The 26,877-nt window shown below is 40.3% G+C and overlaps 1 protein-coding gene across 3 annotated transcripts in view; it reads right to left on the minus strand.

The window, feature by feature from the left end:
* Window positions 1-26,877, minus strand: part of LOC127619112 (signal peptide, CUB and EGF-like domain-containing protein 3) — a 127,367-nt gene that overhangs the window by 5,107 nt on the left and 95,383 nt on the right. For all 3 annotated transcript variants that reach the window (XM_052091868.1, XM_052091872.1, XM_052091867.1), the window contains 14 exons: window positions 26,169-26,291; window positions 19,623-19,739; window positions 11,403-11,525; window positions 10,772-10,888; window positions 10,598-10,693; window positions 8,275-8,391; window positions 7,867-8,025; window positions 6,069-6,272; window positions 4,535-4,696; window positions 3,257-3,424; window positions 2,652-2,813; window positions 2,148-2,345; window positions 1,836-1,988; window positions 1,632-1,711 (listed from right to left, as the gene is read on the minus strand). In XM_052091868.1, coding sequence (XP_051947828.1) covers window positions 1,632-1,711; window positions 1,836-1,988; window positions 2,148-2,345; window positions 2,652-2,813; window positions 3,257-3,424; window positions 4,535-4,696; window positions 6,069-6,272; window positions 7,867-8,025; window positions 8,275-8,391; window positions 10,598-10,693; window positions 10,772-10,888; window positions 11,403-11,525; window positions 19,623-19,739; window positions 26,169-26,291 — 1,979 coding nt within the window. The remainder of the gene's footprint in view (window positions 1-1,631; window positions 1,712-1,835; window positions 1,989-2,147; window positions 2,346-2,651; window positions 2,814-3,256; window positions 3,425-4,534; window positions 4,697-6,068; window positions 6,273-7,866; window positions 8,026-8,274; window positions 8,392-10,597; window positions 10,694-10,771; window positions 10,889-11,402; window positions 11,526-19,622; window positions 19,740-26,168; window positions 26,292-26,877) is intronic.

Here is a 26,877-nt window from a genome sequence, read left to right on the forward strand (position 1 = left end):
TCGCTTTCGGGTCGGAACCGGTGGCAACCTGCGATAGGTGCAACATCAGGACCAATATTACAGTCCTATCAGAAGGGCAACTGCTCCATTTTGATTGCAATTCCTCCTCTTTTGTTTGGTTTTATTTGATAATTCAAATGAGAGTAAGATGACTCATTTCAATGAATTGTCTCAATACTCTCCCCATTTTATCCAAACTTCAGAGGAAACAAATTAGGGACATCTGGGATTCGAATTATTTAGATTTATTTTGTGCTAAACAAAAACTTATGCAAAAAAGTGTTTTTTTTTAGGCATGACGTCATCACGCACACCATTTTTAACGATAAAAGGCCATTTGAATGAAAACGGGCAGAAGGCGGCAAATGTCGCAATTTTCTTTTTTTTGCATTTTCACATTGTCGATAACAAAATAGCGTGAAAGGTGGATGGAAACTTGGCTAGTGTCCAAGATGACAGAAGTTACTGAGTGCACCTTTAATGGGTATTAAATTGTAGGGCTTTAATACCATATCAAATACCATATCAAATTAATTCATATAATTTTAATAAAATTAGAAAAGGACAATTACTTTTCAACTTACCATTGCATTATTTTTATTCAAATTAAGAGCTTCTGTACAAATTCTCACAGCACAATCAAAACCCCAAAATGTGATTCTTGTCCGGTTGCCCACTAAAGCTAAGCAGGGCTGAGCCTGGCCAGTACCTGGATGGGACACCTCCTGGGGAAAACTAAGTTTGCTGCTGGAAGTGGTATTAGGGAGGCCAGCAGGGGGTGCTCACCCTGTGGTTAGTGTGGGTCCTAATGCCCCAGTATAGTGACAGGGACACTATACTGTAAAAAAGCACCATCTTTCCGGATGAGATGTTAAACTGAGGTCCTGACTCTCTGTTATCATTAAAACTTTACTTCTAGTAAAGAGTAGGGGTGTACCTCAGTGTCCTGGCCAAATTCCCCCCATTGGTCCTTATATGTCATGGCCTCCTAATAATCCCCATCCCTGAACTGGCTCCATCCAGGGCTGGACTGGTAATCTGGCATACCGGGCATTTTCCCAGGGGGCCGATCAGGGGTGGACTGGCCATTGGGAGAACTGAGCGGGCTGGTGGGTCAGCTGCGAAACAGGCCGAATGGGTAAGCTAAAATGAGCCGCCACGTTATGCAGAACGAACCACAAAACGGCGCCACGATATGCAGAAAAGGCCAGCAAACCCCCACCCCCTCTACAACTTTTAGGCCAGTTGCTATCTAAAATCCCGGGCTAATGTCTCTTCCCAGTCCAGCCCTGGCTACATCACTCTACTCTCCTCTAGATCAATAGCTGGCGTGTGGTGGGTATTCTGGCGCACTATGGCTGCCGTCGCATCATCCAGGTGGATGCTGCACACTGGTGGAAGTTGAGGAGATTCCCCCTATACAATGTAAAGCGCTTTGAGTGCCTAGAAAAGTGCTATATAAATGTAAGGAATTATTATTATGAATTCTGTTTTAATGACTGGATTCCATGATACCATCCATGTTTTCGCTATTACGGAAATGATAGGGCCTTAAAATTGGGTTGCCGCCTCCCACGCTTCCAAATGTGTCTCATTATTAGCCATTACTGCTACTGTAAATCAAAACTCACCTTGAGTATTTCTTGATGGTTTTCAGATGCATAAAGTCTTCCATCTCTTACAATGTCTTCAACCAGCTGCTCATAGTCCTCTACAAATAAGAGAATAAATTTTAGCGACACTGCCGAAGAACTTAATGACAAGCATGGACAGCAGAAATCCACCAACTATACAATACATTTAAATTTAGACTAGGGCTTCTCTTGAGACTATACCATCATATGTCACATAGGGAATCTGGAACCCTCGAGCGCTGTTTACATCATTGGATTTGAAGTTGATCCAGAGGCGTCTCGATCGAGCAGTGAAAGCTATCGGTCTCTCGTACGTTTGACATGTCTCATAGGTGGTGATCGAGGTCGCTGACCCTGGGCGAGAAAACCCAAGTGTCCAAATAAATGCTAAACAACTTTCTAAAGCAAACCATCACTACTAATATGAAGAGACTACAGACAGCCCGGTAAGTGAATACTGGAAATACGCAAAATATTTTTTTTGACACTTGATAGAAATGCTCAAATGCTCACAGTTCTTCCTCATCACTAGCACATCTCCGCACTCATCCTCAGATGGGAGAAAGATCTCCGGGACAACGATCAGAATCTTGCGTTTGTGTGGAGGGTTGATGGTCCAGACACATTCAATATTGGCTGGATAGTTTCCCGGATAGTTAGGTGACTCGATGTATCCGATGAACTCTCCGATTTCACCCCCACATTCTCGATCTACACAAACACCCAGAGACAAACCACAAAGAACAGTTATGACAAATTTGCTTTGGATATTTGGAGGACTGTGTGTTTGACTCAACAAATCAGAGATTTTAAAACAACTTGTGATTTTTCCTGACTGTACCTAGGTAAATGTAGATATTTATCCTTCATAAGGCTTTGACAGACACATAGTTTCTCTGACCAACTCTCCTCAAAATGCCCTTAGTTGATCTGCTGTTGGCTTTTCTTCCAGATTCTAACCCTGGACAGGCTTTGTACAGTTATAGAGGATGCAAAAGAAAGACAGAATGGACTCACTCTTGCACTGAGAGACACTGATGGCCCCATCAAAGTCTGTGGTGGTGTTTCCAGGACAGGAAATGCAGTAGTTCTGTCTGAACTCAGCCTGGTAGGTTCCATGAGGGCAACGGATACAACGATGAACTGAGGTGTTATAATAATGACCTGGAGAACACAAAACTGCACACACAGAGATTACATCGGTTGGTTTTAACACAATAAAGCTTTCACACACAGCACTGTGCATTGACGCTTATAGATGGATCACATGTGCCATATTTTAGCACATTGAAGGCCTCATTTGTATAGTTTTGGTGGTCTGATCAACCCTTTGGAACATCTGTCAGTGGCCCCAAAAAGTATTTGGACACTTAGGCCACACTTAAAATATTTGTTAATTTCATGGCATGCAAACAAATGATGCTATGCCATTTATGGACCATTTCTGCCATTTCTTTTCAAATTCAAATATAAACACACTAAGTCAATTACGTGAAATGGAGGTACAAGGACATACAAAATGTAAATCATGTTTTACACCAAACACCATGATTTTTTATTTTGTATGTCTACTGTCTAGCTTGATGTGTGTATTGTATTGTAGAGTGTCTAAAATGTCTGACCTTTGACCTCACAGTCATTAAAGGAGCTGGCACCCTCTCTTTTGGTACCGAGCCCCCCTCCACATGGGAAACAGAGAGTTCGTCCTGGGTCAGGCTGGTACGAACCAAGGGGGCATGGCTGACAGGGCTTAAACCCGTCACCGGAGAAATACCCGGGTGAACACTGACCTATAAAGAGAAAGAAACCAAATTTCAAAAGTATGTGAAAATAATGTTTCACCCCTCAGTTCTAAACCGTAAGTATTTAACTAGTGTGATGAGGAGGAGGGCTTAGCCGAGCCTTGAGGGTGCACGCCCGGCACTGAGTCAAATAATTAGCGGGAGAGAGAGAGAGATAAAGGGGAGCCAGAGACGCCAGTTCGAGAGAGACACACGTGGCCACTGTATGTGTGTGTCTATGGGTTTTATGTTATGTTCAGTTCTTTTAACAGTCATTAAACCCGGGAGGGAGGAGGCATGAGTCCTCGCCGCTGCCTTCAGCCAGGGGAGGAGCCGCGGCCGTCCGCTGGGGGATGGTGTTGCTGCCGACTGCCGGGAGTCTAAGAAATTGCTGCCATCCGCCAGGGGACGGAGGAGTGGCTGAGGACAAGGCGAGCAAGTTTTTCTCTCTCTCTCCTCTCTCTGTGTCTGTGCCTCTCCTGCTCACCCTTTCCCTCTCCCCTTTTCCTCCCCACGTTCCCAGGAGGCGGGGTGGGCCATCGGCAGGCAGAATGGCAGCGTCTCCCCTCCAAAGATGTGGGGGAGTAGGCCAGATGGCGCCCGGTCTGAATCGTGCGGGGAAGGAGTGTGATGACGAAGAGGAGGGCTTGGCCGGGCCATGAGGGTGCACGGCCGGTGCTGAGTCAACTACTCAGCTGGAGAGAGAGATAAAGGGGAGCCGGAGATGCTAGTTCGGGAGAGCGAGAGAGACACACGCGACCGCTGTGTGTGTCGATCTACGTGTTTTATGTTATGTTCAGTGCTTTTATGTCATTACAGATTGCAATTTGCAGTGAATTTTGTTTTAAATTTGATTAAAATATATATATATATATTTATATTTATATATAATAATAGTTTTACCTTGAAAAATGTACTAATGCTTGCCTTTGCAAGTGACGCTAATATAAAAACAGATTTATTGAGGTTTAAGGCCATTACTGTAAACTACTGTAATAACATAAATGAGGCTTCAAGATGTTTTCCTTGTGTTTGCAAAAATGGTAAAAGACAAGTTTAGTTTAGGACATCCATTATGTACATCCATATACGAGTAGAAGACGGATTAAGTCTAGTTACCTGCACATGACGTGATGTTGCGGGCCCCTGATGAGCCATGGCGGTCTCCACCAGGGCAAAGGTCACAGGCCAGCTGACCTTCACGTTCCTGGAATGTTCCAGGTGGGCACTGGACACAGCGCTCCTGCTCACCATGGTAGTATGATCCAGGCAAACATCTGACTAAGAGAAAATAGCCAGCAGGGGGCAGCAGTGAGGGGACTGATATTCTGAGGTCTGGATCTTTACTGTATTTGACAAATACAGTTGAAGTTTTCTTAAGTTTTAACTCGAGGCCTTGTAGTTTTGAGCTGATCTCATTTGTAGCCAGACCTGAAAAGTTTGAATAATTTTTAGACTTTGCTTTGGTTTGTTGCCCTGTAACAACTTGCTAGCAAATGGAAAAAGATTGGATTTCAGTCCAAGCCTTATCGTACATATTTTGAAAACTAGTTAAGATAACTTTATCATTTATCAACTTCATCAAAGTTCCTGTCGAGGACAAGTCTTGAGTCTTGGTCGTCTGGCTGAGTGGTTCTCGTGGCGTTTCTTTTTCTCATTGTGGTGCTGCGAAATCAGGATTATAATGTACATAGAAAATATTTTGGTGACAGAGTGATGGGTAAACATTGGAGTGAGAGCACTATCGAGGATGATCACATATTCCACTACTTAGGACTACTTTTCTCTATTACATTTTTTGCAGTCCAGACTCAAGTTTCCATTTCTGGTAAATACTGTTGTTTATTCTTCTCTGTTACTACTTGCTTCTATAATACAGCACTTTTACATCAGGTCAAATGGATGGTTCACCCAACAATGAAATCATCATTTACTCCCCTTCATGCCAACCCAGATGTGTATGACTTTCTTTGTTCTGCAGAACACAAGCAAAGATTTTTAGAAGAATATCTCAGCTCTGTAGGTCCATATAGTGCATGTGAATGGTGACCAAAACCTTAAAGCTCCAAAAAGCATCTTAAAAGTAATCCATAAGACTCCAGTGGATAAATCCATGTCTTCTGATGCGATCCAAATGATTTTGGGGGAGAACAGACCAAAATGATTTTTTTTTTTATGTACATCTTGCCATTACAATCTATAGGCACAATCAACATTTCAAGCTCGATTACACTTCCTGCATGCACAGAGCGTTAGATGGCGCTAGGAAGAGTAATCGAGCTTGAAATCATGATCGCCAAAGAGACTGTCAAGATTTATAATGAAAAAGGAGTTACATTTTGGTCTGTTCTCACCCAAACCCAATTAGATCACTTCAGAAGATATTAATTAAACGACTGGAGTCTTCTGGGTTACCTTTATGAGGCCTTATGGATCTTAAAAAGTTTGGTCACCATACACTTGCATTGTATGGACCAACCGAGTCAAGATATTCTTCTAAAAATCTTTGTGTTCTCAGAACAAATAAAGTCATACTCATCTGGGATGATGAGAGAATTTTAATTTTTGGGGAACTATCTCTTTAATAGCAGCTGTAGTGAAGAAGGGGGTTTTACTCATGAATAACTGGCCCCACTCACTCTTCTGTTCTTACCACAGCGGCCGCTGTCTTTCTCTCGGCCCGGTCCGCAGTTCTCTTGCCTCAGTGCAGACTGGGAGAGCTTCTGCGCGACCTCATACTCTAGTCCAGCTACACGTATCAGGAAACGCTCCTGGTTAATGGATTTCTTCAGGGCTTTGATGTACGACTTCATCTGCTGCTCCATGCGCTGCCTTTGACACATCATGTTACAGTTCCCTGGAAGGAGAACAAGATGAATCTCATGACTTTCGGCCAACTAAGGCATGAAAAACAGCACTGGTAGTAGGGATGGGTCGGGATGGTTGACAAGTCAGATAGTGGTGCTTTTAATGGAATGGCTTAAGAGATGCATCTTCTTGCAGAAGATTTTAGCAGGCAGACAGAGTGCTATAGTGCCTTAGAGAGTGCCTTCGTGTGCTGCTGGACTTTCAGGACGGTATCTTTCACCAAAAAGTTGCATCTTTACATTTATCCCCTACAATTATGAAAGCACCGCCTGGCGCCTGTGTAACAAATCCACTATCAGTTCTGTCTGATTTCAAATTGTCTTCTGTTATTATGCATATTATACAACATAATCTGTTGAGCTAGTTTTGTGCAATAAAGGTTAAAGACTCAGTGGCTCAGGTGGTTGAGCGGGTCGGCCACTAATCGCAGGGTTGGTGGTTCAATTCCTGGCCCACATGACTCCACATGCCAAAGTGTCCTTGGGTAAGACACTGAACCCCAAGTTGCTCCCAATGGCAGGCTAGCACCTTGCATGGCAGCTCTGCTGTCATTGGTGTGTGAATGGGTGAATGAGATGCAGTGTAAATTGCTTTGAGTAACGCTAAGATTAAAAAGGCGCTATAGAAGTGCAGACCATTTCTTGAATTTCTGTCAGTTACCCTATGGCAGGCTGCACATTCTTGGATTCAGTCGGCACATGTTTTAAATGTTGATCTATATGTAACTTCTTGCACAGCTTTTGTCAACTTTCCTTATCCTCCTGAACCCTGAGCGTGACTGCTTTTTTTACCTTTCCCTTTTTGATTTGTAACTAATAGCACCTAATAAACAAGCAAAACTTTTTTTTTTTTTCTAGAGCAAATAGTACTCTTAAAAATGTATGTACACATATGTGGACATTGGGACTACGTTGTGAAATATGAAGTGATGCCAAGCTATGGAAAGCCAGATTGTTTTCACTGGTCTTAGAACAGTTTGAAATGCACCTTATTTTCATCCAAACTCCGTGTACATCATCTGAAAGCAAAATTTTTTTGATTTTTGGGTGCATCCATTGATTCTCAATACGATAAAATATCCTATATTCATTGTGCATTAACTAAAACTGAGCATACAGTCTATGTTCATGGTCACATTAACAGTGTGTCGTTTTGTAATAAATCAGCCAAATTTAAAAAATGGCATATCGGATGAAACCAGAGACTTTAATCTTTTGACTCAAACAGGTTTTAATGTAAAAACGTATTTAGGTTTCTTACCAGATGTCGTTTTGTTGGTATTTCAACCCAAGACAAGCTCAGCTGTGATCGGTGCCATGTTGTTTTGACACATGACTCTGTGCATCAAAGTTTAACCCTTTACTGTAAACACAGAGTCTCCTGAACTGAGATCAGTTGGTTTAAATGCAATTTAAAGCTAAAATACAATGCCCTCGCATGTGGACACGGGGTCGCACGAGGTTAAGAAATGCATCAGTCTTGTGGACATGACACTGAATCAGCCTAATTATGCAGGATTCCGTGACAGACTACTTGTTTAGACAGTAGAGATGTTTCCTTTAGACACAGGTCATCAGACTCACCGGTGGTGTCCGATGGCTTGACCTCGGCTTCCAGCTCCAGAGTGATGCGCGTGACCTCTTTGCTTGACGGGTTACGTGCTCGACGACCTTTGGCTTTCTTAGACGAGTCACACTTCAGGTTAACAAACGTGACCAGGCAGTTGTTGCATAGTTGGCCGCCTGCATATCAAGTCATTAATCAGACAAAGAGGGCATTTAGACTTCGGTTTAATACATATTTGTGATTTGAGTGACACTGTCCAACATGACACCTTATTTATGAATTACATTAGCTATCACCTTCATCAGTGCAGCTAAACAAAAACTGGAACTCCCTGAACAAACGGTTCTCTCTATGGCCTTATTCCATAACAGGGACCATCAAAATGATATGGTACCCTTCATTTCCTGGCCCCTATGACCTCTGACCTGGCCCGATCTGTCTGCCGTTGTCCTCTGCCCTCCCCTTAAGCTTCGGGTGCAGGTGGCATTTGGCATTCTTGATCCGGAAGGACGCCGTCTGCTTCACTGGAGGAGTCTGAGTCTCTACAACCAAACAAGGAGGTGTTGGCAAAACCAAACACATTCATATAAAGCCCTAATTAAAAACTTTTATTCAATGTTACAATGCTGTTTCCTATCTCGGCTTAATATGCTAAGGTAACTATGAAGAAGTAATTCCTAAGTTGAACATTTGTGACAATGTGGCACTATAAAAACATTGCTGTTTGTCTGAGCATCCAAACCAGCCTAACACCGCAAAACTGGCTTAAATGGTGCGAGTTTGGGCAAGGCCTGTCTTTTGGTCTGACCGGTGCTAGACTGGGGGAGTGTTTAGGAAACCATTTAGAAAACGGTAATAATTTTTAGCCAAACAACTGCCCTGAGCCTCATTTCCTGATAACGATTGACCTTAGCGGTTAAGAGCGTTTCCTTCCATTTTGCGAACGTTCATTATTTTGACTATACTTAACATGAATGCGCAAGGACGCACTTTAAGTGCTACTTAAAAGAGTTGCTGTCCAAATCCATGAATTGCTGAAATGTGACCGTAGAGGTGCTCGTCAATGTCACTTCATTATATTTGTGTGTAACTTTATAAACGTTTATAAATTACCTCGCTGGAAATATTCGCATATATTTTCCTAACCCTTTAAGCTTAGATGTGCCTGCCGACGGGCCCGTGAGAAAAAAAACATAATCGTCAATAAATTAATAACTACAGTCTCGACCCACACAAAATAGGTTTCGTTTGAAAGCTTAGAAGCTCGACTTCCCAATGCATGCAAAACTGTTGCTTATATGGTGCGTATGCGATAATAACTTCACGAAACATAAACAGAAAATAAAATATTACATAACATTATTTAGAGGAGGTGATTCTCTTTCAAACGAGTCCATGCACGAGATAATCGGATGCATAGATCATTAGATAATCCACATGAAGCACAATGTTACATGTGACCACCAGGAGATGGCGCCAAATACAAGACACAGACTCAATGATGACTCAAATGACACTGAATGAAACTCATTCTGTGAAATCTCATGACTTAAATCATGTCTCTATGCTGTGCAAACCTTTAGTCATTGTTGTGTTTACATGTGTAATTAGTTCTTATGTACAATTATTATGTTTTATTTGTTTGGATTGGCTTTTGGACACATGGAGATGTTTTTGGACACTATGATAAATTAAGTTTGTAAGGCTATAACTTTTGATTGCTTTGTCATATCAACACAAAATTGTTCTCAGATAAAGTTGACGTGATTAGGAACAAAACAAAAGGTCTTTTCAGAGCAACCTTATTTACACCCAGAGATATGAGATATATATATATAATGCCAAATCAGAAAAAAGCACATTTTTGCCTACATTTTTAGTGTGACTTTGCAGCAGTTTCTTAGGCTGAGAGTATCAGAATGTATCATAATCTATATCATTAAACATTTTAAAAAGTTTTCTTTACGATGATAACAAACACTTGACCCTCATTGTTTTTTTGTTTGTTTGTTTTTTGTCGAGTTATAAGCCTTTAATTTTGGGCACTGAAACAGGAAATCTTTAAAGACATCTTCAGAGCTTAAAGGGTTAAATGCAAAACCTAATTCATCACACAATTGTTTTTTCTTGTTATTTCAGAACGCAAAATAAGTAGACGTGTGGAAGCTGCAATTTAGGGACATTCGCCAATCAAAGGGAGGTCTGCTCTATACTCCCAAAAGTGATAACGGTAATGTTATTATTAGCCTTGTAGCTATATTAAACTGTTGCTCTAAGTATTTATTTGTATTAGGTGTAATTTTGCGACTGTCCTGCAGGTGTCTGCATAAGTATATGTCCTTACGATGCTTTTAGCTCTGTACGATAACTCATTTTCAAGTACTACTTAAGTTACGATGCTTTTGGGAAACGAGGCCCTGTTTGTTTTCTTTGAGCATTCATGTTAGAGTAACACTCACTCTGAATACTTATGAGGAACAACAGTTTGAGAATATACTGCTCCGTGACAGCAATCCGAATTTGTTAAATGACATGAAACAAACATCAGGCATGGTAAATAAGTTTCAGATTTTCCAAGCGCATCAAGTGATCTCGTAATTGCACATCTGTGATGTGTCTGTCTCGACGTTTCTCGGAATCATCAGCTACAGCTGTTCAAAAGAAACGTCTCATCAAATGCCAGTTGTGTTAGCTGCGAGCTTTTGCTCTTGAGGTGGGGAAGGTATTAGGAAATACTTCTCATCTTACCTATGCAGCTCTGGATGCTGCTTGTGTTTATTTTGGCCTGGGATTTGCCTCGTAGGATGGGTATTCCACAACTAACGGAATAGCTGCTGTCTGATTCTGTGGAACAGACGGTGAAAATGAATCATAAGACGTTAGAGTTGAATACAAACCTATGATCCATGTCGTTAGAGTTACCTGCCAGGTAATGTGCTTTAGATGCACAGGTGAGAGAGCAGCTCTCTTTTTTCCCCATCTTGTTACAGGTGAGGGTGGCTTTGGGTGCTACAAGACTGGACGCACACTTCAAAAGCTCTGTATTAGTGAAATACACACTTTATTAGCAGAAAACAATGTACTGCCTTTAAGCTGATTTAAATAATAATAATTAAAAAAAACAATCATTGTATTAAAGTCATTTTTATTACTTAAATGCAGTAAAAAAACAACAACAACAACTGCATTACAGTAATGAGAATCATCCTGAAAATGACTCAAATTTGGGCAAAAAATGTTTGGACTTAAAAATAGCCTTTAATTTTCTTCGTGCAAAATAATATGACTTATTTTTCTTATATTTCTTTATCTTTGAATCAGAGAACAAATGTTTTAGTGAATAGCTTTAACACTAGCTTACAGCTTACTCTCTGCACTGTACAGGGGTCCAAATGTGGCCTATAGTCAAATCAGTGAGATTCACCCTTACGTGGGAATCACAAAAGCGCTTGATTGCATCTTTTGTCCACAGGGTGCAACTTTGAACCATGAGTTTTCAGTTCATTTAAAGTAGTGTCTGAATGGCCTCAAGGTGGCAGTGCTGTCCACATACCGATACAGTCCTTCTTATTCCAGTGCAGTTTGTAGCCTGGAGGACAGGTACACTCGTAACTGCCCAGAGTGTTCACACATCCAAATTTACAGCTGCCCCGATTAATGCTGCACTCATCAATATCTATAAAACAAAAGAAATAGAGGATATAGAAAATGACATGCATACACATCCACAGAAGATACTCACACCTCAACCAGATGACATAGGCTATGTTTGGAATAGCATATTAGCATACTACTCTTATGATTTCTATGGTATCTGTGCAGTTTGTGACATTTCTGTATGCATGGATTACCATGATGACCTACCACATTTCTGAGAATGAGACCTTCTACAAAGGATCAGCAACATGGCAGTGATAGACATTTTAAATGCTGTTTCCTTAATGGATGTCTATTGAGGAGATGCTTCAGTGTGCTAAATAAACTGCTTTTGTGAGGAAACAGCTCATAACTTGATGAATTGACTACCTGTCCACTCATCTTCAATATGTTTTACACTAAACAACCTTTTTGGAATGAACTATATGTGGAGATTAATATGATAAAATTGCTGTTTTATAAGAGAACATTTTGAAAATATATTTGACCTGTCAATTTCTCGACAGGTAGGTGTTTATGGCTTGACCCATTCACTTGTATGGTGTACGCAAACAGTGATGTACTGTTGTGACACTCGGAACATGGTTCATTGACGTCAGCAACAACAAAATGACGTCCCCGTGATGCCATCGTGAGCAACAATTAACAATACTTGCTATATATATATAAATAAGTAAATCGTTTAGCTAAGTTTTCAATGGCAGCAAACTTCTTTTTTGTATGGAGCCCCTTAGAGGAAAAGGCAAGACTTTCTTTTCTTAAATAGTTTTGTGTGGCCTCGCAAAAGTTTTATAATGGTTTTACTACAGTAACCATGTTATTTGTAGTGAAACCATAGTGATAATACAGGAAAACGCAAACTATAGAAATAAAAATCATAATTTTGAGAGTATTATTGTTTTACAATGCAAATACCATAGTTTAACTATGGTTTGACTATAGTCATATTGTGGTAACACTTTAAAATAAGGTTACATTTGTTAATATTAGTTGACATGAGATAACATGAACCAACAATGAATAATACTTTTACAGCATGTATTAATCTTGGTTTATGTTCATTTCAAGAAATAATAATAAAACATTAGTTACTATAGTTTTACTAAAAATACCATGGTTAAAACATGGTTACTATAATAAAACCATTGTAAATCTATTGTGAGGAACGCAAAACTTATTGTGAGGGAACGCAAAACTTATTGCGAGGGAACGCAAAACTTTTTTGGAGGGAACGCAAAACTTATTGTGAGGAACGCTAAAATTATTGTGAGGAACCCAAAACTTTTTTGGAGGAGCATAAAAATGATTACGAGGAGCATAAAACTTATTTGGAGGAGCATAAAACTTATTGTGAGGAGCATAAAACTTATTATGAGGAGCATAAAACTTATTGAGAGGAACGTAAAACTTTTTTTGGAGGAGCATAAAACTTATTACGAGGAACGCTAAAATTATTGTGAGGAACCCAAAACTTTTTGGAGGAGCATAAAAATGATTATGAGGAGCATAAAACTTATTTGGAGGAGCATAAAACTTATTGCGAGGAACGTAAAACTTTTTTTGGAGGAGCATAAAACTTATTACGAGGAGCATAAAACTTTTTGGAGGAGCATAAAAATTATTGCGAGGAACCCAAAACTTTTTGGAGGAGCATAAAACTTATTAGAGGAGCATAAAACATATTAGAGGAACGCTAAAATTATTGAGGAACCCAAAACTTTTTGGAGGAGCATAAAAATGATTCGAGGAGCATAAAACTTATTTGGAGGAGCATAAAACTTATTTGGAGGAGCATAAAACTTATTGCGAGGAACGTAAAACTTTTTTTGGAGGAACGTAAAACTTTTTTGGAGGAGCATAAAGCGTATGTGAGGAGCATAAAAGCGTATTGCGAGGAACATAAAAGTTATTGCGAGGAACGTAAAACTTTTTTTGGAGGAGCATAAAACTTATTGCGAGGAGCATAAAAGCGTTTTTGGAGGAACATAAAAGTTATTACGAGGAGCATAAGCGTTTTTTGGAGGAGCATAAAACTTTCACCATGAGTCCCCCATTTTATTTTTTGGGGAAGGCCAAATGATGTACCAATTTATTCGTGTTGCACACGATTACGTCACAGTGATATCATTTAGTTGTTTACAGAAAGTCATAGAAGTATGCCACAAATCATGCAAATGCAATTATGGATTTTTAAGATATTAGCAAACGGGGTGGGGGGAGGGGGCACCCTGTAGGGGGGGCACCCTGTAAAGTGCTACAGTAAGCTAGTGTTTAAGCCATTCACTATACTAAGAAATACAGAACATTTGTTTTCTGATTCAAACATAAGTTTCCATTTGCCCCAATTTTACCAATCTCCTCTAATCCTCTCTGATATGAGTCAGCTACACTTATTAAAAGCACATTATGACAGAAGCTTAGCAAACATTCTTCCTGTGAGGGTGTGGTGATCTGACGATAATTTGATAACTGTCGTCAAGCACATCATGATTGATTTATTTATTTTATTTAATGGGTACACTTTTTCCTGAAGTGCAGCCCAGAGAGATATTACTCTGAAATGTTTTCTCGTAAATCTGTGGTTTTTCTGCTCAGATATTGTGTTTTAGTCTGAATAGCTTTTGAGCTGACACAGATAATTGTCGAGGAAGCTACTTTGAAACTGTAGCTTTCCAAACTACAAACTAATCAGAATTTAAAGAAGTTTAACTACAGTGAAGCCACTTTTTTTCTTATAATAAAATAAAGAAAGTAGTTAGGCTACACTTTAAGCTATAAAAACAATTAGCACAAACAAAGAGTATATTAGTAAAGACGATGGCATTAAACAGCATTTGAACTGGTATATTCACAGTTTACCCAATACAACCAAAGCAGAAATCACCTTAATATATCAACTACTTTTAATTATTTTGGATTTATGGGGGCATTTTCATTCCAAAGAGCAAGTTTTTGGACATAAATTTGGATTTAACCACTGTAGACGTGTGGATTACTTTTATGCTGCCTATATATGCTTTTTGGACCTTAAAAGTTCTGGCCACCATTTACTTGCACTGCATTTACTTGGACCAAGAGAGCTGAGAAATTCTTCTAAAAATCTTTGTGTTCAGCAGAAGAAAGACAGTCATGCACATCTGGGATGGCGAGTAAATGATGAGAGAACTTTAATCTTTGAGTGAATTATTGGGTCCCTATTATTAAGGTACTTTTAGTTAGTTACTCCCCTGCTGCACAGAACAGCTTTACATGCTGGATAGTGCTGATTTAGTGCTTGTCTAGCCAGTAAACTCTGGTTGAATAACCATGAACAAATTAGCTGGTGAAGCTGGTCAATCCGCATGGTCGTTTTGATAAAGATGGTTGATTAATGAAGTCTTGCTGGTGAAGTTAGTTAAGAAGCCAGGTTGGGACACCAGAGTCCAAAACATATGCTGGTGAATAACATTGCTGGACTCCTTAGTAGGGTCCCCAACATTGGCACAGAACCAGCAGAAGTCGAATAAAAACAGCAGAATCTAGACAGATAGAAAGAACAAGGGTTTTTCAGTGGAGGTGGAGAAAAAGGTGTGAGAGAGGGGGCGTCTTTGTGAATTTCTTTTAGGGTAAAATAGCTCACTTGCTAGGCTAGTCTGGTTATCCTTTTCCTTGTCTTTCTCTTGTTCAGCATCAGATTTGAACCGGCTCCGGGCTAAACCTTTGACTTTCACATTTCCTCTTACCCTGTCTAGATCCCGAGCCGGCATTAATCTAAAGAGAGAAAAACGGCTGTCGGATTGACACCTCTATTAACCTCCTGTAGCTACAGAGCGTGGTGCCTCCAAGACATGCTTAACTTGAGGGCAACTCTGGGGGTTGGGTTGAGGGCATGGGGTGCAAATATGAAACTATGTATATCTCTATAAACATTGATTGCTGTTGTCTCGAGTACAGGCATGCCCAGGATCAAATGCAGGCAAAACAGAGTTAGAACATGGTGAAAGGGCCATATCAACACTCTGTGAGTGTGTGTACAGGTTTGGTTCTACTTGTGAGGGACACATTTTGAAAATGTCCTCTTTAACCCTGTAAAGCCTGACATTTCGCTTTTATTTTAAATTTTTTTTTACATTAAACTGGTTTTAGTACCATTAGACAAACTATAAAAAGAAATGCATTAGGCTTTAAAGGTCATTATTATCCTGAGCAACAGCTATTCATTTTTGTGTAGGACATTTGCTATTACGTTTTTCTTAGCCCGTACATGCTACAGTGGTAAAGTTTGGGGTATTATCAGAGGAGTCCCTGGGATTAAAGTGAATAACTTTTGCGTTCCCTCGCAATAAAGTTGAACTTAAGTGCTTCGTTACCGGAGCTGTCCAGTCCAAAGGTACTGATCATTTTGGCCAAAATGGTTGTTTGTAACCTTGTCGTGGCGCCGAAATATATTACCTAACCTAATTTGTTACTGCCTTGTAAAAAGACTATAGGCAAGCCGAATTTGAACCAACCATTGGAGGAAGGAGGAAGAGGAGGAGGATGAAGAGAGAGAGGGAATCTCATTGCACACTCTCGCTCTAATCTCCTCTTGTTAACCATATTTGAATTATTTATTAAGGCATATTTATTTAAGTTTTAAATTACATGATCACATTACTCACATGTCTTCTTAAACAATCTGTTTAATAAGAACATATCGTCTTTCCATTGCCATTACAATTATGCACATCAAAGAAGGCTAATAACGATATACTGTATTACGTGTCTTACAAATTTAGACCTATCATGTCGCGTGCACAGACTACTGAAACTGCCTATTGATTTCATAGCGATTTTTTTCAACACTTTTTTATCCTCTGAAATAGCTACAATGGCTTTCCAATAATTTGTTAAACTGTGAAAGATGCCAGAAACATGTTTAAGTTGCACTTAATGGATGGTTCAAAGCTCTCGATAATTTACTATCTTTTTTACGAACTACCTAGATAATGATGCTGTGGCAGGGCGGAGGGTGGGATCGGGTGTGTAGGATCACGACCCGGCCCCGCCCTCCGCCCTGCCACAGATGCTTTTGGGAAACACACCTTAGAGATTAAGCACTACTTAAGTGCTGCTAATGTTCTACTTAGTGCTTTGGGAAACCCAGCCCTTATTTATGTAAAGTTATATCCAATATTACAACTTTGTTGTCATGATGATATAATGTCAGTAAACCCTGTAATCCTGGTATTGGATATACCTTTACACAGATAAGGCAAGTAAGTGATTTGTCAAACTAAAATAATGTTTACATCTCAATGTAAGTGCCTTAATTTAACAGCCATTTTTGCTTCTTTTTTTATTAAACAAGGGATAAGTTGAAATAATCCATCCATCCATTTTTTTTGCAATTCAAGCTTGAAGTACCACCTGTTTTCTCCAGGGGGCAGTAAGCGAAACTCCAGCTCTATAGGCAACGAGCAGCTTATACAGAGAACAAACCACACTCACCAACAGCAGACAGCACAACACAAGGACGCGTTCTTGCGTTAGCGCAAATCCGAATGCAAGGATCTCAAGACATGTTTTGAAACTACGTTTAACTTGACACAGTGACCTAAAAACTGTATGTTCATGACGTGATGCAACCAAAGTGAGATGCTCCAAAAGCATCCATCTGATGCCTCTTTATAATAAATCTCGGACTGATTGACGAATTCAGTTGCAAAATGGATGTCACATCATAAAAAATCGACAGTAGATCTCACGGCTATGTTTTAATGGTGAGAGTAAGAGCGTTTCCAAATGCACAATGCGACGAGAACTTACAGGATTGAGACTAAACAGTTGTGTGGCCACAAGAAGACACTTATTAGTGAGGCTAATCGGAAAAAATGACTTCAAGTTGCTAGGGAGCATAAAGATTGGACTGTGGAGCAATGGAAGAAGGTCATGTGATCTGATGAGTCCAGATTTACCCTTTACCAAAGCGATGGGCACGTCAGGATAAGAAGGGAAGTGCATGATGAATCCGTCATGCATAGTGCCCACTGCACAAGCCTCTGGAGGTGGTGTTATGATCTGGGGTTGCTTCCATTGTTCAGGTCGAGGCACAGCAACGTTATGCATATATAAAATGAAATCAGATGACTTCCTGAATGTACTGAATGACCAGATTATCCATCAATGGATTTTTTCTTCCCTGACAGCACGGGCATATTCCAGGACGACAATGCCAAGATTCATCGGGCTCAAACTGTGAAAGAATGGTTCAGGGAACATGATGAATCATTTTCACACATGAATTGGCCACCACAGAGTCCTGACCTTAACCCCATTGAAAGTCTTTGGGATGTGCTGGAGAAGACTTTACGGAGTGGTTCATTAATACAAGATCTCAGCCAATAATGTATGCAACTCTGGATGGAAATAAATGTTGTGAAGTTGAATAAGGTTGTCGAAAACATCGACAAATGCATGCCATAATCAAAGCTAAAGGCTGTCCAACAAAATATTAGAGTATCCAACTTTTTTGGCCAAGCAGTGTATGTTATAAACTATTTATTGGATTCTAAAGCCACTTTTTGTACTGTCTTTTTAACGCTTTACCGTGCGTTCAGACCAGAGGAGGCGAGAGCGTCTGCCCTGCCAACAACACTATGGAAGATTCGTGGACGCTCTGACGTAGTTGAAATAGGTGGCAACGTTCGTTCGGAATGTTTGGTTTTGTGAACTATATTTAAAGGGGCCGCAAAACATCCGGACCAAGTGTGCCGCACAAGCCCTCAAATGTGAAGCCAAAACTAAACACTTAAATTACACTTCACATATCTTTTTCCAAAGATAGTTTCTATCACGTTGATGTAATTTCAAGTGTTTGTTTTCAGTTAGTTATTTGATGCTATAAAAAAGGTGCTGTGACATCATGATTGACAGCTGTGATTGACAGGTTCTCTGAAGTAGTCAATGAAGCACCAACAGACTTTTTTTCGGGATCTTCGGAGGACTGAGGAGATTGGAGCTTTAAATTGAATATCTAAATTTCTATAATTAATTATTTCACACCGTCATAAGTCAAAAGTCAAAAGTGCATGGGCGTGTGCTTGCGATTGAGTCAGCGAGAGTGAGGGCAGGGCCTTGATTTCGCGGCTTTACTTCCTGCTCACTACTGCGCAGGTCTGGTCCCGAAATCGCAACTGCTCAGACTCAAGTCCCAAGATGTCAGCGCCATATCGGGACACTGGCGGCTTCAGTTCTCACCAATGGAAAAGAGCGAAGGGGCGTCGGCCATCTTTTTTTACAGTCTATGATCCGGACATGTCGACCGGTAAGAAAGTAAGAAATCGATCGATGGCAGAAAGTAATTTAAATTATGGTTGTTTGTTACCAAAATAAACTAAATAAAATACATATATCCCTGTAAGCAAACAGGGACAGATCGTATATTACGTGAAAACCCGCCACAGCAATAATATGTTTCTCCTCCATTTTGTCTTCAGAACTAATGTTTGGTGGGAACCAAAGTTTACACTGTTGTGTTCTCTAGACTTCGCTAGAGCGGAGCACTTCAATACTCCAATATGTTGCCGCCGAATCGCGTCAAAGCTCATTACCATAATGTTGCCCACACTTTAACTTTCCTCTGATGCCCACAACGCCCAAGATGTGCTGGCCTTGTACACGCCGCTTCCTGCCGCCGAGAGACGCTGGCTGCCAAAGAAAATGAATGACTTCCGGTCGATTTGACGCTCTCGATGCATCTGGTCTGAACGCACCATTACACAATAGCCACAATAATCTAACTGCATTTTAAGTAATAATATATCGAGCATTTTTACGAGCACGGTATCGGACAAGTTTCCAATACCAGTCTCGCGGCATCCTTAAATATTGGCTCATGTGTGCACTTGACTATGATGCTCAAGTTCAAAAGTCATCGCTCCTTTCTTCGTTTATGAGCGCTAATGAGCGATGTAAAAAATGTATCTAGTTTACTTGCTAGATATCTTTCTAACACTTACTTATATGCTTGAAACAATACTCTGAATAGCTTTCAAATGATTGTTTTAGACTTCATCCAAACTCAGTTTTCATTGGAAGATAGACCCTATCTAAGAGAGCCCAACCCTGTTAGAGTAAAATATAATGCCTCTTTTACCTCCGCAGTGAGCCACACCGTAGATGATGTAACCTTTGTGACAGTAGCACTGAAAACTTCCAGGTGAGTTCACACACGTGTGGTCACATGCCCGATCAAATGAGCACTCATCAATATCTGCAGAGACAGAGAGAGGGAAATACAAACACTTTTATTCATAACTGTAAATATGCATTAACTACAAGTTCATACAGATGATGGGACATTTTAATTGCCAAATGTTGAAGTTTTCCTTTTGAAGCATTCTAAGAAATAAAAAACATACATTAAGACTAGTTACCATCATTAAAACGTAACTCCTTCATTTGATGTCAATTATTTTAGTGTATCTGTTCTCCAATTATGGTAAATAACACCTGTGCTGTGCATTAACACACTTTACCTGTCTGAAGTCCCATTTCCTCTGCACATAAGGAATTTATTTACCCTTAAATGCTCCCCTGTCTGTCCTATAACAGTATGTGTCATAACTTAAGACCATTCTAGGTTGGTCCCTGGATTTTTTAAACTGCCACCTCACTCATTGGCATAGTAGGTAATGTAAGTTCCCTACCTGCCACTTCTCTGTCTGGGTGAAATGCATGTGCCATTGATGTGCATTCCTCACACAAAGATATCATATGTAATCAGAAGGCTTGGAATTAGTGCATGAGTCGTACCTTTATGCTGCTTTGATCTTTTTGGTGCTTGACAGATGTGGTCACAATGAACTGTGATTTTATAGAAAGAGGTGCATGAAGATACCTCCAAATTCTACTGTTGTGTTGCACAGAAAACATCAAACATGTTTGGAATGACATGCATATGAGTAAATAATGACACCATTTTGGGGTACTATTCCTCTGTAGTTCCCTTTGTAGAGCAAAATAGTTCAGTATTAGTAATAAAGTGAATTGAGGAAAGCAGTACTTTCCATTTCTTGTATGCCCTTTCCTTGTTCTCAGCCTTTGGACATTGGGCGAATTTATTAAGCTGTTGGCAGATTTGTTCAGGCAGCGTCATCCTCAATTTGCCCCCCAAGTTTGGCTAAAGAAGCAACTTCATCAGTCATGGCTTGAGAATGCAAAGCTCCATGAATAAGTGTTACACAATCAATGCACCCCCTGAAACTCTTGTTCAATCTAACAAATCTTCTGTGTTGTCTGTTTCTTGTCTTTGCTGAACTCGGATTTGATGGATTGGATGCGACTGCAGTGGGGTGGGGGGGCATTAAACTTTTCAGCAAGAGGAAAACATTGAAGTTAAGAACTATATACACTCCACATTCAGGAATGAGAAACCCATCATGCTGGTCCTGATTCCAAGGGGACTTTACCAATGCCTGGATTTTGTGTATGGCTCTCCAATTTTTGGAGAAAAACGTACAATATTTATGTGATTTTATAAAAAGAAAAGAAAAAATGAAAGAAATGGAAGACAAACAACATCCTTTAATTTCCTGAGACCCCAAGTCCACATGCATGGACATTACGTTTGGGCTTCACTATAAGATATGCATCATTTAATTTCATTTAAACCGATTGATCTCAGTTTAGAAGACTCTTGGCTGCCATTAAAGGGTTAAACTTTCAACGCACAGAGTCATGTGACAAAACAACATGGTGCTGATCTCAGCGGAGTTTGTCTTTTGAGAAATGGCATCTATATTTGGTAAGAAACCTCATTAAGGTTTTACATTAAAACCAGTTTAAGGAGTCAAAAGAGTCTCTAGTTTCATCGGATATGCCATTTTATTCATTGATTTATGTTTGGCAGAAATGGGATAATGGTAATCAAACCATATATTCAGAATTGTTCATGAAAATTATTATTTTTAACATGGTTGGCATTGATTGGATGATGCTGGTCATAATCAGAATTATTTATGCAAATTGCTGATGTAATATTTAAAATGTCACTTCCCACTGTCCACGCTTTTTTAGGAAAACGATTTGGTTATTTGGTCAAAAAAAAAAAAAAAAATCTGACTTTCTAGATTATTAAAAATTTCAATAATTAGTCCCACATCCATTTTTTAGGAAAACTATTTGGTCAATAAAAAATTCTTTTTTTTTGCCTATTTCTTAGGGGCTACTTGTTACCAGTCAAAAAGGGGATTGGAAAACGCACACATCAGTCACGCTCTGGTATCAGGAGGTTAACTCAGTGGTTGTCAACTGGTTGTTCTCGATCCAAAAAATGGATCTCAAGTTCGTTCCGACAGAGCCTCGGACAGCAAAGAAAACAATGTTAATGCAAAAAATAAAAAGCCATTAACAATATAATTGTGCATAGTTAGGATAACAAAATAAATAGGCCTTGTTGCTGACGTCAACACACTCGTCTGCCACTTGTAAGAAGCTAGCCAAAATAGACAGATGCCAACATGGACAGGTTGCGTGACATGCCCTCAGCATCAAAAACCATGCGCGAAACTATACAAAGTAAAATACATTTTGACCAAGACTACATTAAATACAGATTCACTTGCAATGATGATAAACATGGTTCACCACAAAGCGTTTTGTGCTGTGAATTAGTGGCTGCCGAGCGCACGAAACCATCAAAATTCAAGGTGGTTCCTTACTGCCCAAGTCAAGAGAGCCCACACCCAAGTCTTTATGATATTCTGGTCTCTAGATGTTTGCCCATTACATCATCCACCACGCCAAAACTGCTTAGAAATGTAATAGCTGAACTCTCCTCATCAAGCTGCACGATTTAGGTTATCAAGCTTGTCCGTAGCACACAAAACACAAGTTTGCGCATGTTTAATACTTACGGTTAAAGGTTTTTGAAAAGCCCCTAAACATAAGAGCAATAGTATTTGTGATGCTTCCCTATCATGCACATCTAACAAAGAAAAATGAGTGTCACAGAGAGATATTCCGACTCTTTCACCCCTACATGAGTTTGCAGGTCCCTCTTAATCTCATAGTTTGGAACAATAGCATTGTGGGAGTAAAATGACAGCAAGTCTGTTTAAAGAGCAGAGATAGGGGCTTTATCAGTGACTCAAGAATACTGGGATCTGATATCACCTCCCCCTTCAGAAAGCTCTTAAGCAGACTGAGGAATGTCTCCAGCTTTCTGTGAGGTGTTGAAGGACATCCATCCCAGTTGACGGGTCTTTGCGCTGATGAAAGCAAGGAAACACAGCGCCTGTTAATCCTCAGATAAAGCAAATACTGTGTTTACACGTTTCACTCAGAGCATTCAGTCAGTGTCAGGGTCTCGGGCTCTGATTTCCTCTCTGAGGATAGACTTAACTGTGTTATATGATTTGTAACTAACGGGCTAATGGAGGGATTATTTAGCAAGAAAAGAGTTTTCCTGCACAAGGATTTTTCTTTTTTTTTTCAACTGTTTATTCATGAAGCGTTTTATGACAATGATTCTTGAGTCTTCGAATGTTAAAATTATATATAGTTCATAATTTGGTGGTAAGGACTGGAAATGTGAACAAATGTCAGTGAAGCTGATATAGTCAAAGGTGATAAAGGAACGTTCTGGGTTTAAAAGAAGTTTAAGCTCAATCGATAGCATTTGAGGGATATGGCTCGATTTTCGTAAGTGCGCAAAGCACAGTGCTACACACAAAGACGTGCTCTACATCTTATCCAATTCTCATGAGAACGCTGATTCTAAGTGCAAGTTTGCATGGATGGGTATGATTGCACTGGGTGGATGGGTATGATTGCACTGGGTGGGTGGGTATGATTGTACTGGGTGGGTGGGTATGATTGTACTGGGTGGGTGGGTATGATTGCACTGGGTGGGTGGGTATGATTGTACTGGGTGGGTGGGTATGATTGCACTGGGTGGGTGGGTATGATTGTACTGGGTGGGTATGATTGCACTGGGTGGGTATGATTGCACTGAATGGGTGGGTATGATTGTACTGGGTGGGTGGGTATGATTGTACTGGGTGGGTATGATTGCACTGGGTGGGTGGGTATGATTGTACTGGGTGGGTATGATTGCACTGGGTGGGTGGGTATTATTGTACTGGGTGGGTGGGTATGATTGCACTGGGTGGGTGGGTATGATTGCACTGGGTGGGTGGGTATGATTGTACTGGGTGGGTATGATTGCACTGGATGGGTGGGTATGATTGTACTGGGTGGGTGGGTATGATTGTACTGGGTGGGTATGATTGCACTGGGTGGGTGGGTATTATTGTACTGGGTGGGTATGATTGCACTAGGTGGTGGGTATGATTGCACTGGGTAGGTGGGTATGATTGCACTGGGTGGGTGGGTATGATTGTACTGGGTGGGTATGATTGCACTGGGTGGGTGGGTATGATTGTACTGGGTGGGTATGATTGCACTGGGTGGGTGGGTATGATTGCATTGGGTGGGTAGGTATGATTGTACTGGGTGGGTGGGTATGATTGCACTGGGTGGGTGGGTATGATTGTACTGGGTGGGTATGATTGCACTGGGTGGGTGGGTATGATTGTACTGGGTGGGTATGATTGCACTGGATGGGTGGGTATGATTGTACTGGGTGGGTATGATTGTACTGGGTGGGTGGGTATGATTGTACTGGGTGGGTATGATTGCACTGGGTAGGTGGGTATGATTGTACTGGGTGGGTATGATTGCACTGGGTGGGTATGATTGCACTAGGTGGTGGGTATGATTGCACTGGGTGGGTGGGTATGATTGCACTGGGTGGGTGGGTATCTGTGGGTGTATGCACGCAAACTGTGGGTTTATTGTATGTAAATGAAGTGTCACAGCAACTTGCTATTTTCAAGAAATACTGTAGGTCATTTCACTAAGATGATTTTGTTTTAATTTTCGTTTCATTTGAAGTGGAATTTGACTTTAGAAATATTTTTGGGTTTAATTTTCTCATGTGTCAATAAATCAAAATCGACCAGTAGAAGTGAAGTGTGTGTCGATACAATCACTTAATATCACAATCACGTAATACTAGCCATGATTTGTGTGTCAGAAGATGAAAATGATTTATAATACTTATGTAGGAGCCACTCGATGGCAGTGTGCATCAGTGGTGTGGGTGTGGTCACCTGTTAATTTAGCATGGTATTTAAACTTCCCATGGGTTGTATCAGGGCACAGGTGGCGGGAACATATGGTTCTTACCATAGAGCAACATGTGTTACACTCTGTAAGATATATATTTTTTTCATTAAATGGACAACAAAGCACTTGAAATGGATATCAATGTGTGGACATAGTTTATTCCAAACTATGCGTAAAGAACATCTTACCACCTGGCCCTGGCTTATAGGAAAAAGCCAATACAACATATATAAACATTTTCTATAATTTAAAAGAGCCTGCATTTAGATCCTGAACCACATTTTCAGGGCTCCAGACTGTGACTAAAATGGTCGACCAAAAATAATTGATTGCGACAATAATTTAAAATCTACTCGCCATTGGCGACAGTCGGGTTGTGTGCGTTCATATGCGGTTTCGGCAGATATCATCTTATTGAATACATCTTTAGAGCGCTGGTGTGTTTTGCGCCGCTTTTCACCCGTCCTGTTGTGACAAGCTCGCAGCACCGCACGCAACAACAAACCCAGCGTGAGAGAGTCGTGAACAAATGACTCTTTTGAATCAGGTCTTCTTCATGAATCAGCTGAAAAGAACTCAAGGGGTTTGAACTCAGGAGCTCAGGTTAGCAGTTTGAATCAGAGTCACTTTCTCAGCCAATCAGCCATCAGCGAGCTCACAACTGGGAGTGCAGACATTTCAAAATAAGAGTCCCAAGTATTCATAATAAGAGTATTTCGGGCTTCTTTATAATTAAAAGTCCAGTATTGTGTACTACTTTTTTTCTTCTGGTAATTATTGATTGGGATTGGAGTAGCACAATAAAGACTAAGGCAATATTTAAAGCAATTTAAATATATATATATATGTATCAGCATAAAATGAATTACCACATCTGCGAAGGGGTTTCTATTACAGCTGCTGTGAGAGTGACCGTAAATTTGGCTTTCTATCAATCTAAATCGAGCAATTCTGTGATTTGGTGACTAAAATCAGCCATTTTGCTCCTTAATGTTTCAGTTTAGGAGCCAAATGTCATTCTTTTAGTCCGGAGCCTTGATTTTCCATGCATATATAAGGAACGTGTCACATTCAACAAGGATGCAATTAATGCACAAAATAATGCAAGTCCATATTTCTATTCTTTTAATTAATTGCATACAGTCCATTTACACTACCAACTTCTTATGAATGTGCTGTCTTTGTTTATATCACTGGCACATAATGGAATGGAATATATAATAGGATGTAGATAACCGGAGAAGAACCTCCTAATTAATTTGCACTTGACCCAGTCCAATAGCGCACATGCGATTTCACCAAGCCCACTTTTCGCTTACACGAAAATACAAGCTTGCATTTCTGAAATATTGACTATATTTAAAGGACATTTCCGTCAAAAATAACATAAATACAAATTTTAAAATTAACACTGCAGGTAGATCAAATGCACACTGACCCCAAGACCATCAAATAGTACTGGAGTTTCTTATGTCTACTGATTCAAACAGTCTGCTATTGGCTGGCCTACCTTGGCATGTCCTCTCATTGGTCAGAAGTTTATATCCTTTCTTGCAGCTGCACTCAAAGCTGCCCACTGTGTTTCTACACACATGGTCGCACCCTCCGTTGTTCATACGGCATTCATCAATGTCTGCAATAAGAGAAAGAGAGAGAGAGCGAATAAATGTGGAATTTGGAGTAAAATCAATGGGTGGTTTAAACCAATACACATGTACTAGATTAGTACTGTTCCTTTCAGTTTACCATGATGCAAACCATGAGTGGAGAAACAATGACAATATAAAAGGGGTGACTGACAGCAGATATGGGGGAACTGTCAGGGCTTAAGCTCTAATCTCACTGTTTGTATCAGAGGAGATGAGAGGTGAAAAGAGGAAAGAATGAGAGGAGAAGGGGGAGGCATAGAGAGGGAAGAGGGAAAATAAGAAGAGAGGTGAAAAGGAGGAGAGGACAAGAGAGAGGAGGTTTCAAAAAGGGAAAGGAGAGGGTTGAATGGATTGCGACGGACACACATGGAGTGAATGTGCGACTTCAGAGCATTTATGTGGTCACGCCATGGAACATTCTAGACCTCATGCAGCTCAAACAGGAGGAAGTCTTTCAGGATCACATCTCCTCTGGCCTGTTCTTTCCGAACAAGGGATCAATATATCATCAGCTTCTGCTACTTTCGAATGGCTTTGATTGAGCTGGAGTGAATGTTTCTGATTATATCT

This window comes from Xyrauchen texanus, chromosome 25, assembly GCF_025860055.1.
Source record: "Xyrauchen texanus isolate HMW12.3.18 chromosome 25, RBS_HiC_50CHRs, whole genome shotgun sequence".
In the NCBI taxonomy this organism is placed as follows: Eukaryota; Metazoa; Chordata; class Actinopteri; order Cypriniformes; family Catostomidae; genus Xyrauchen; species Xyrauchen texanus.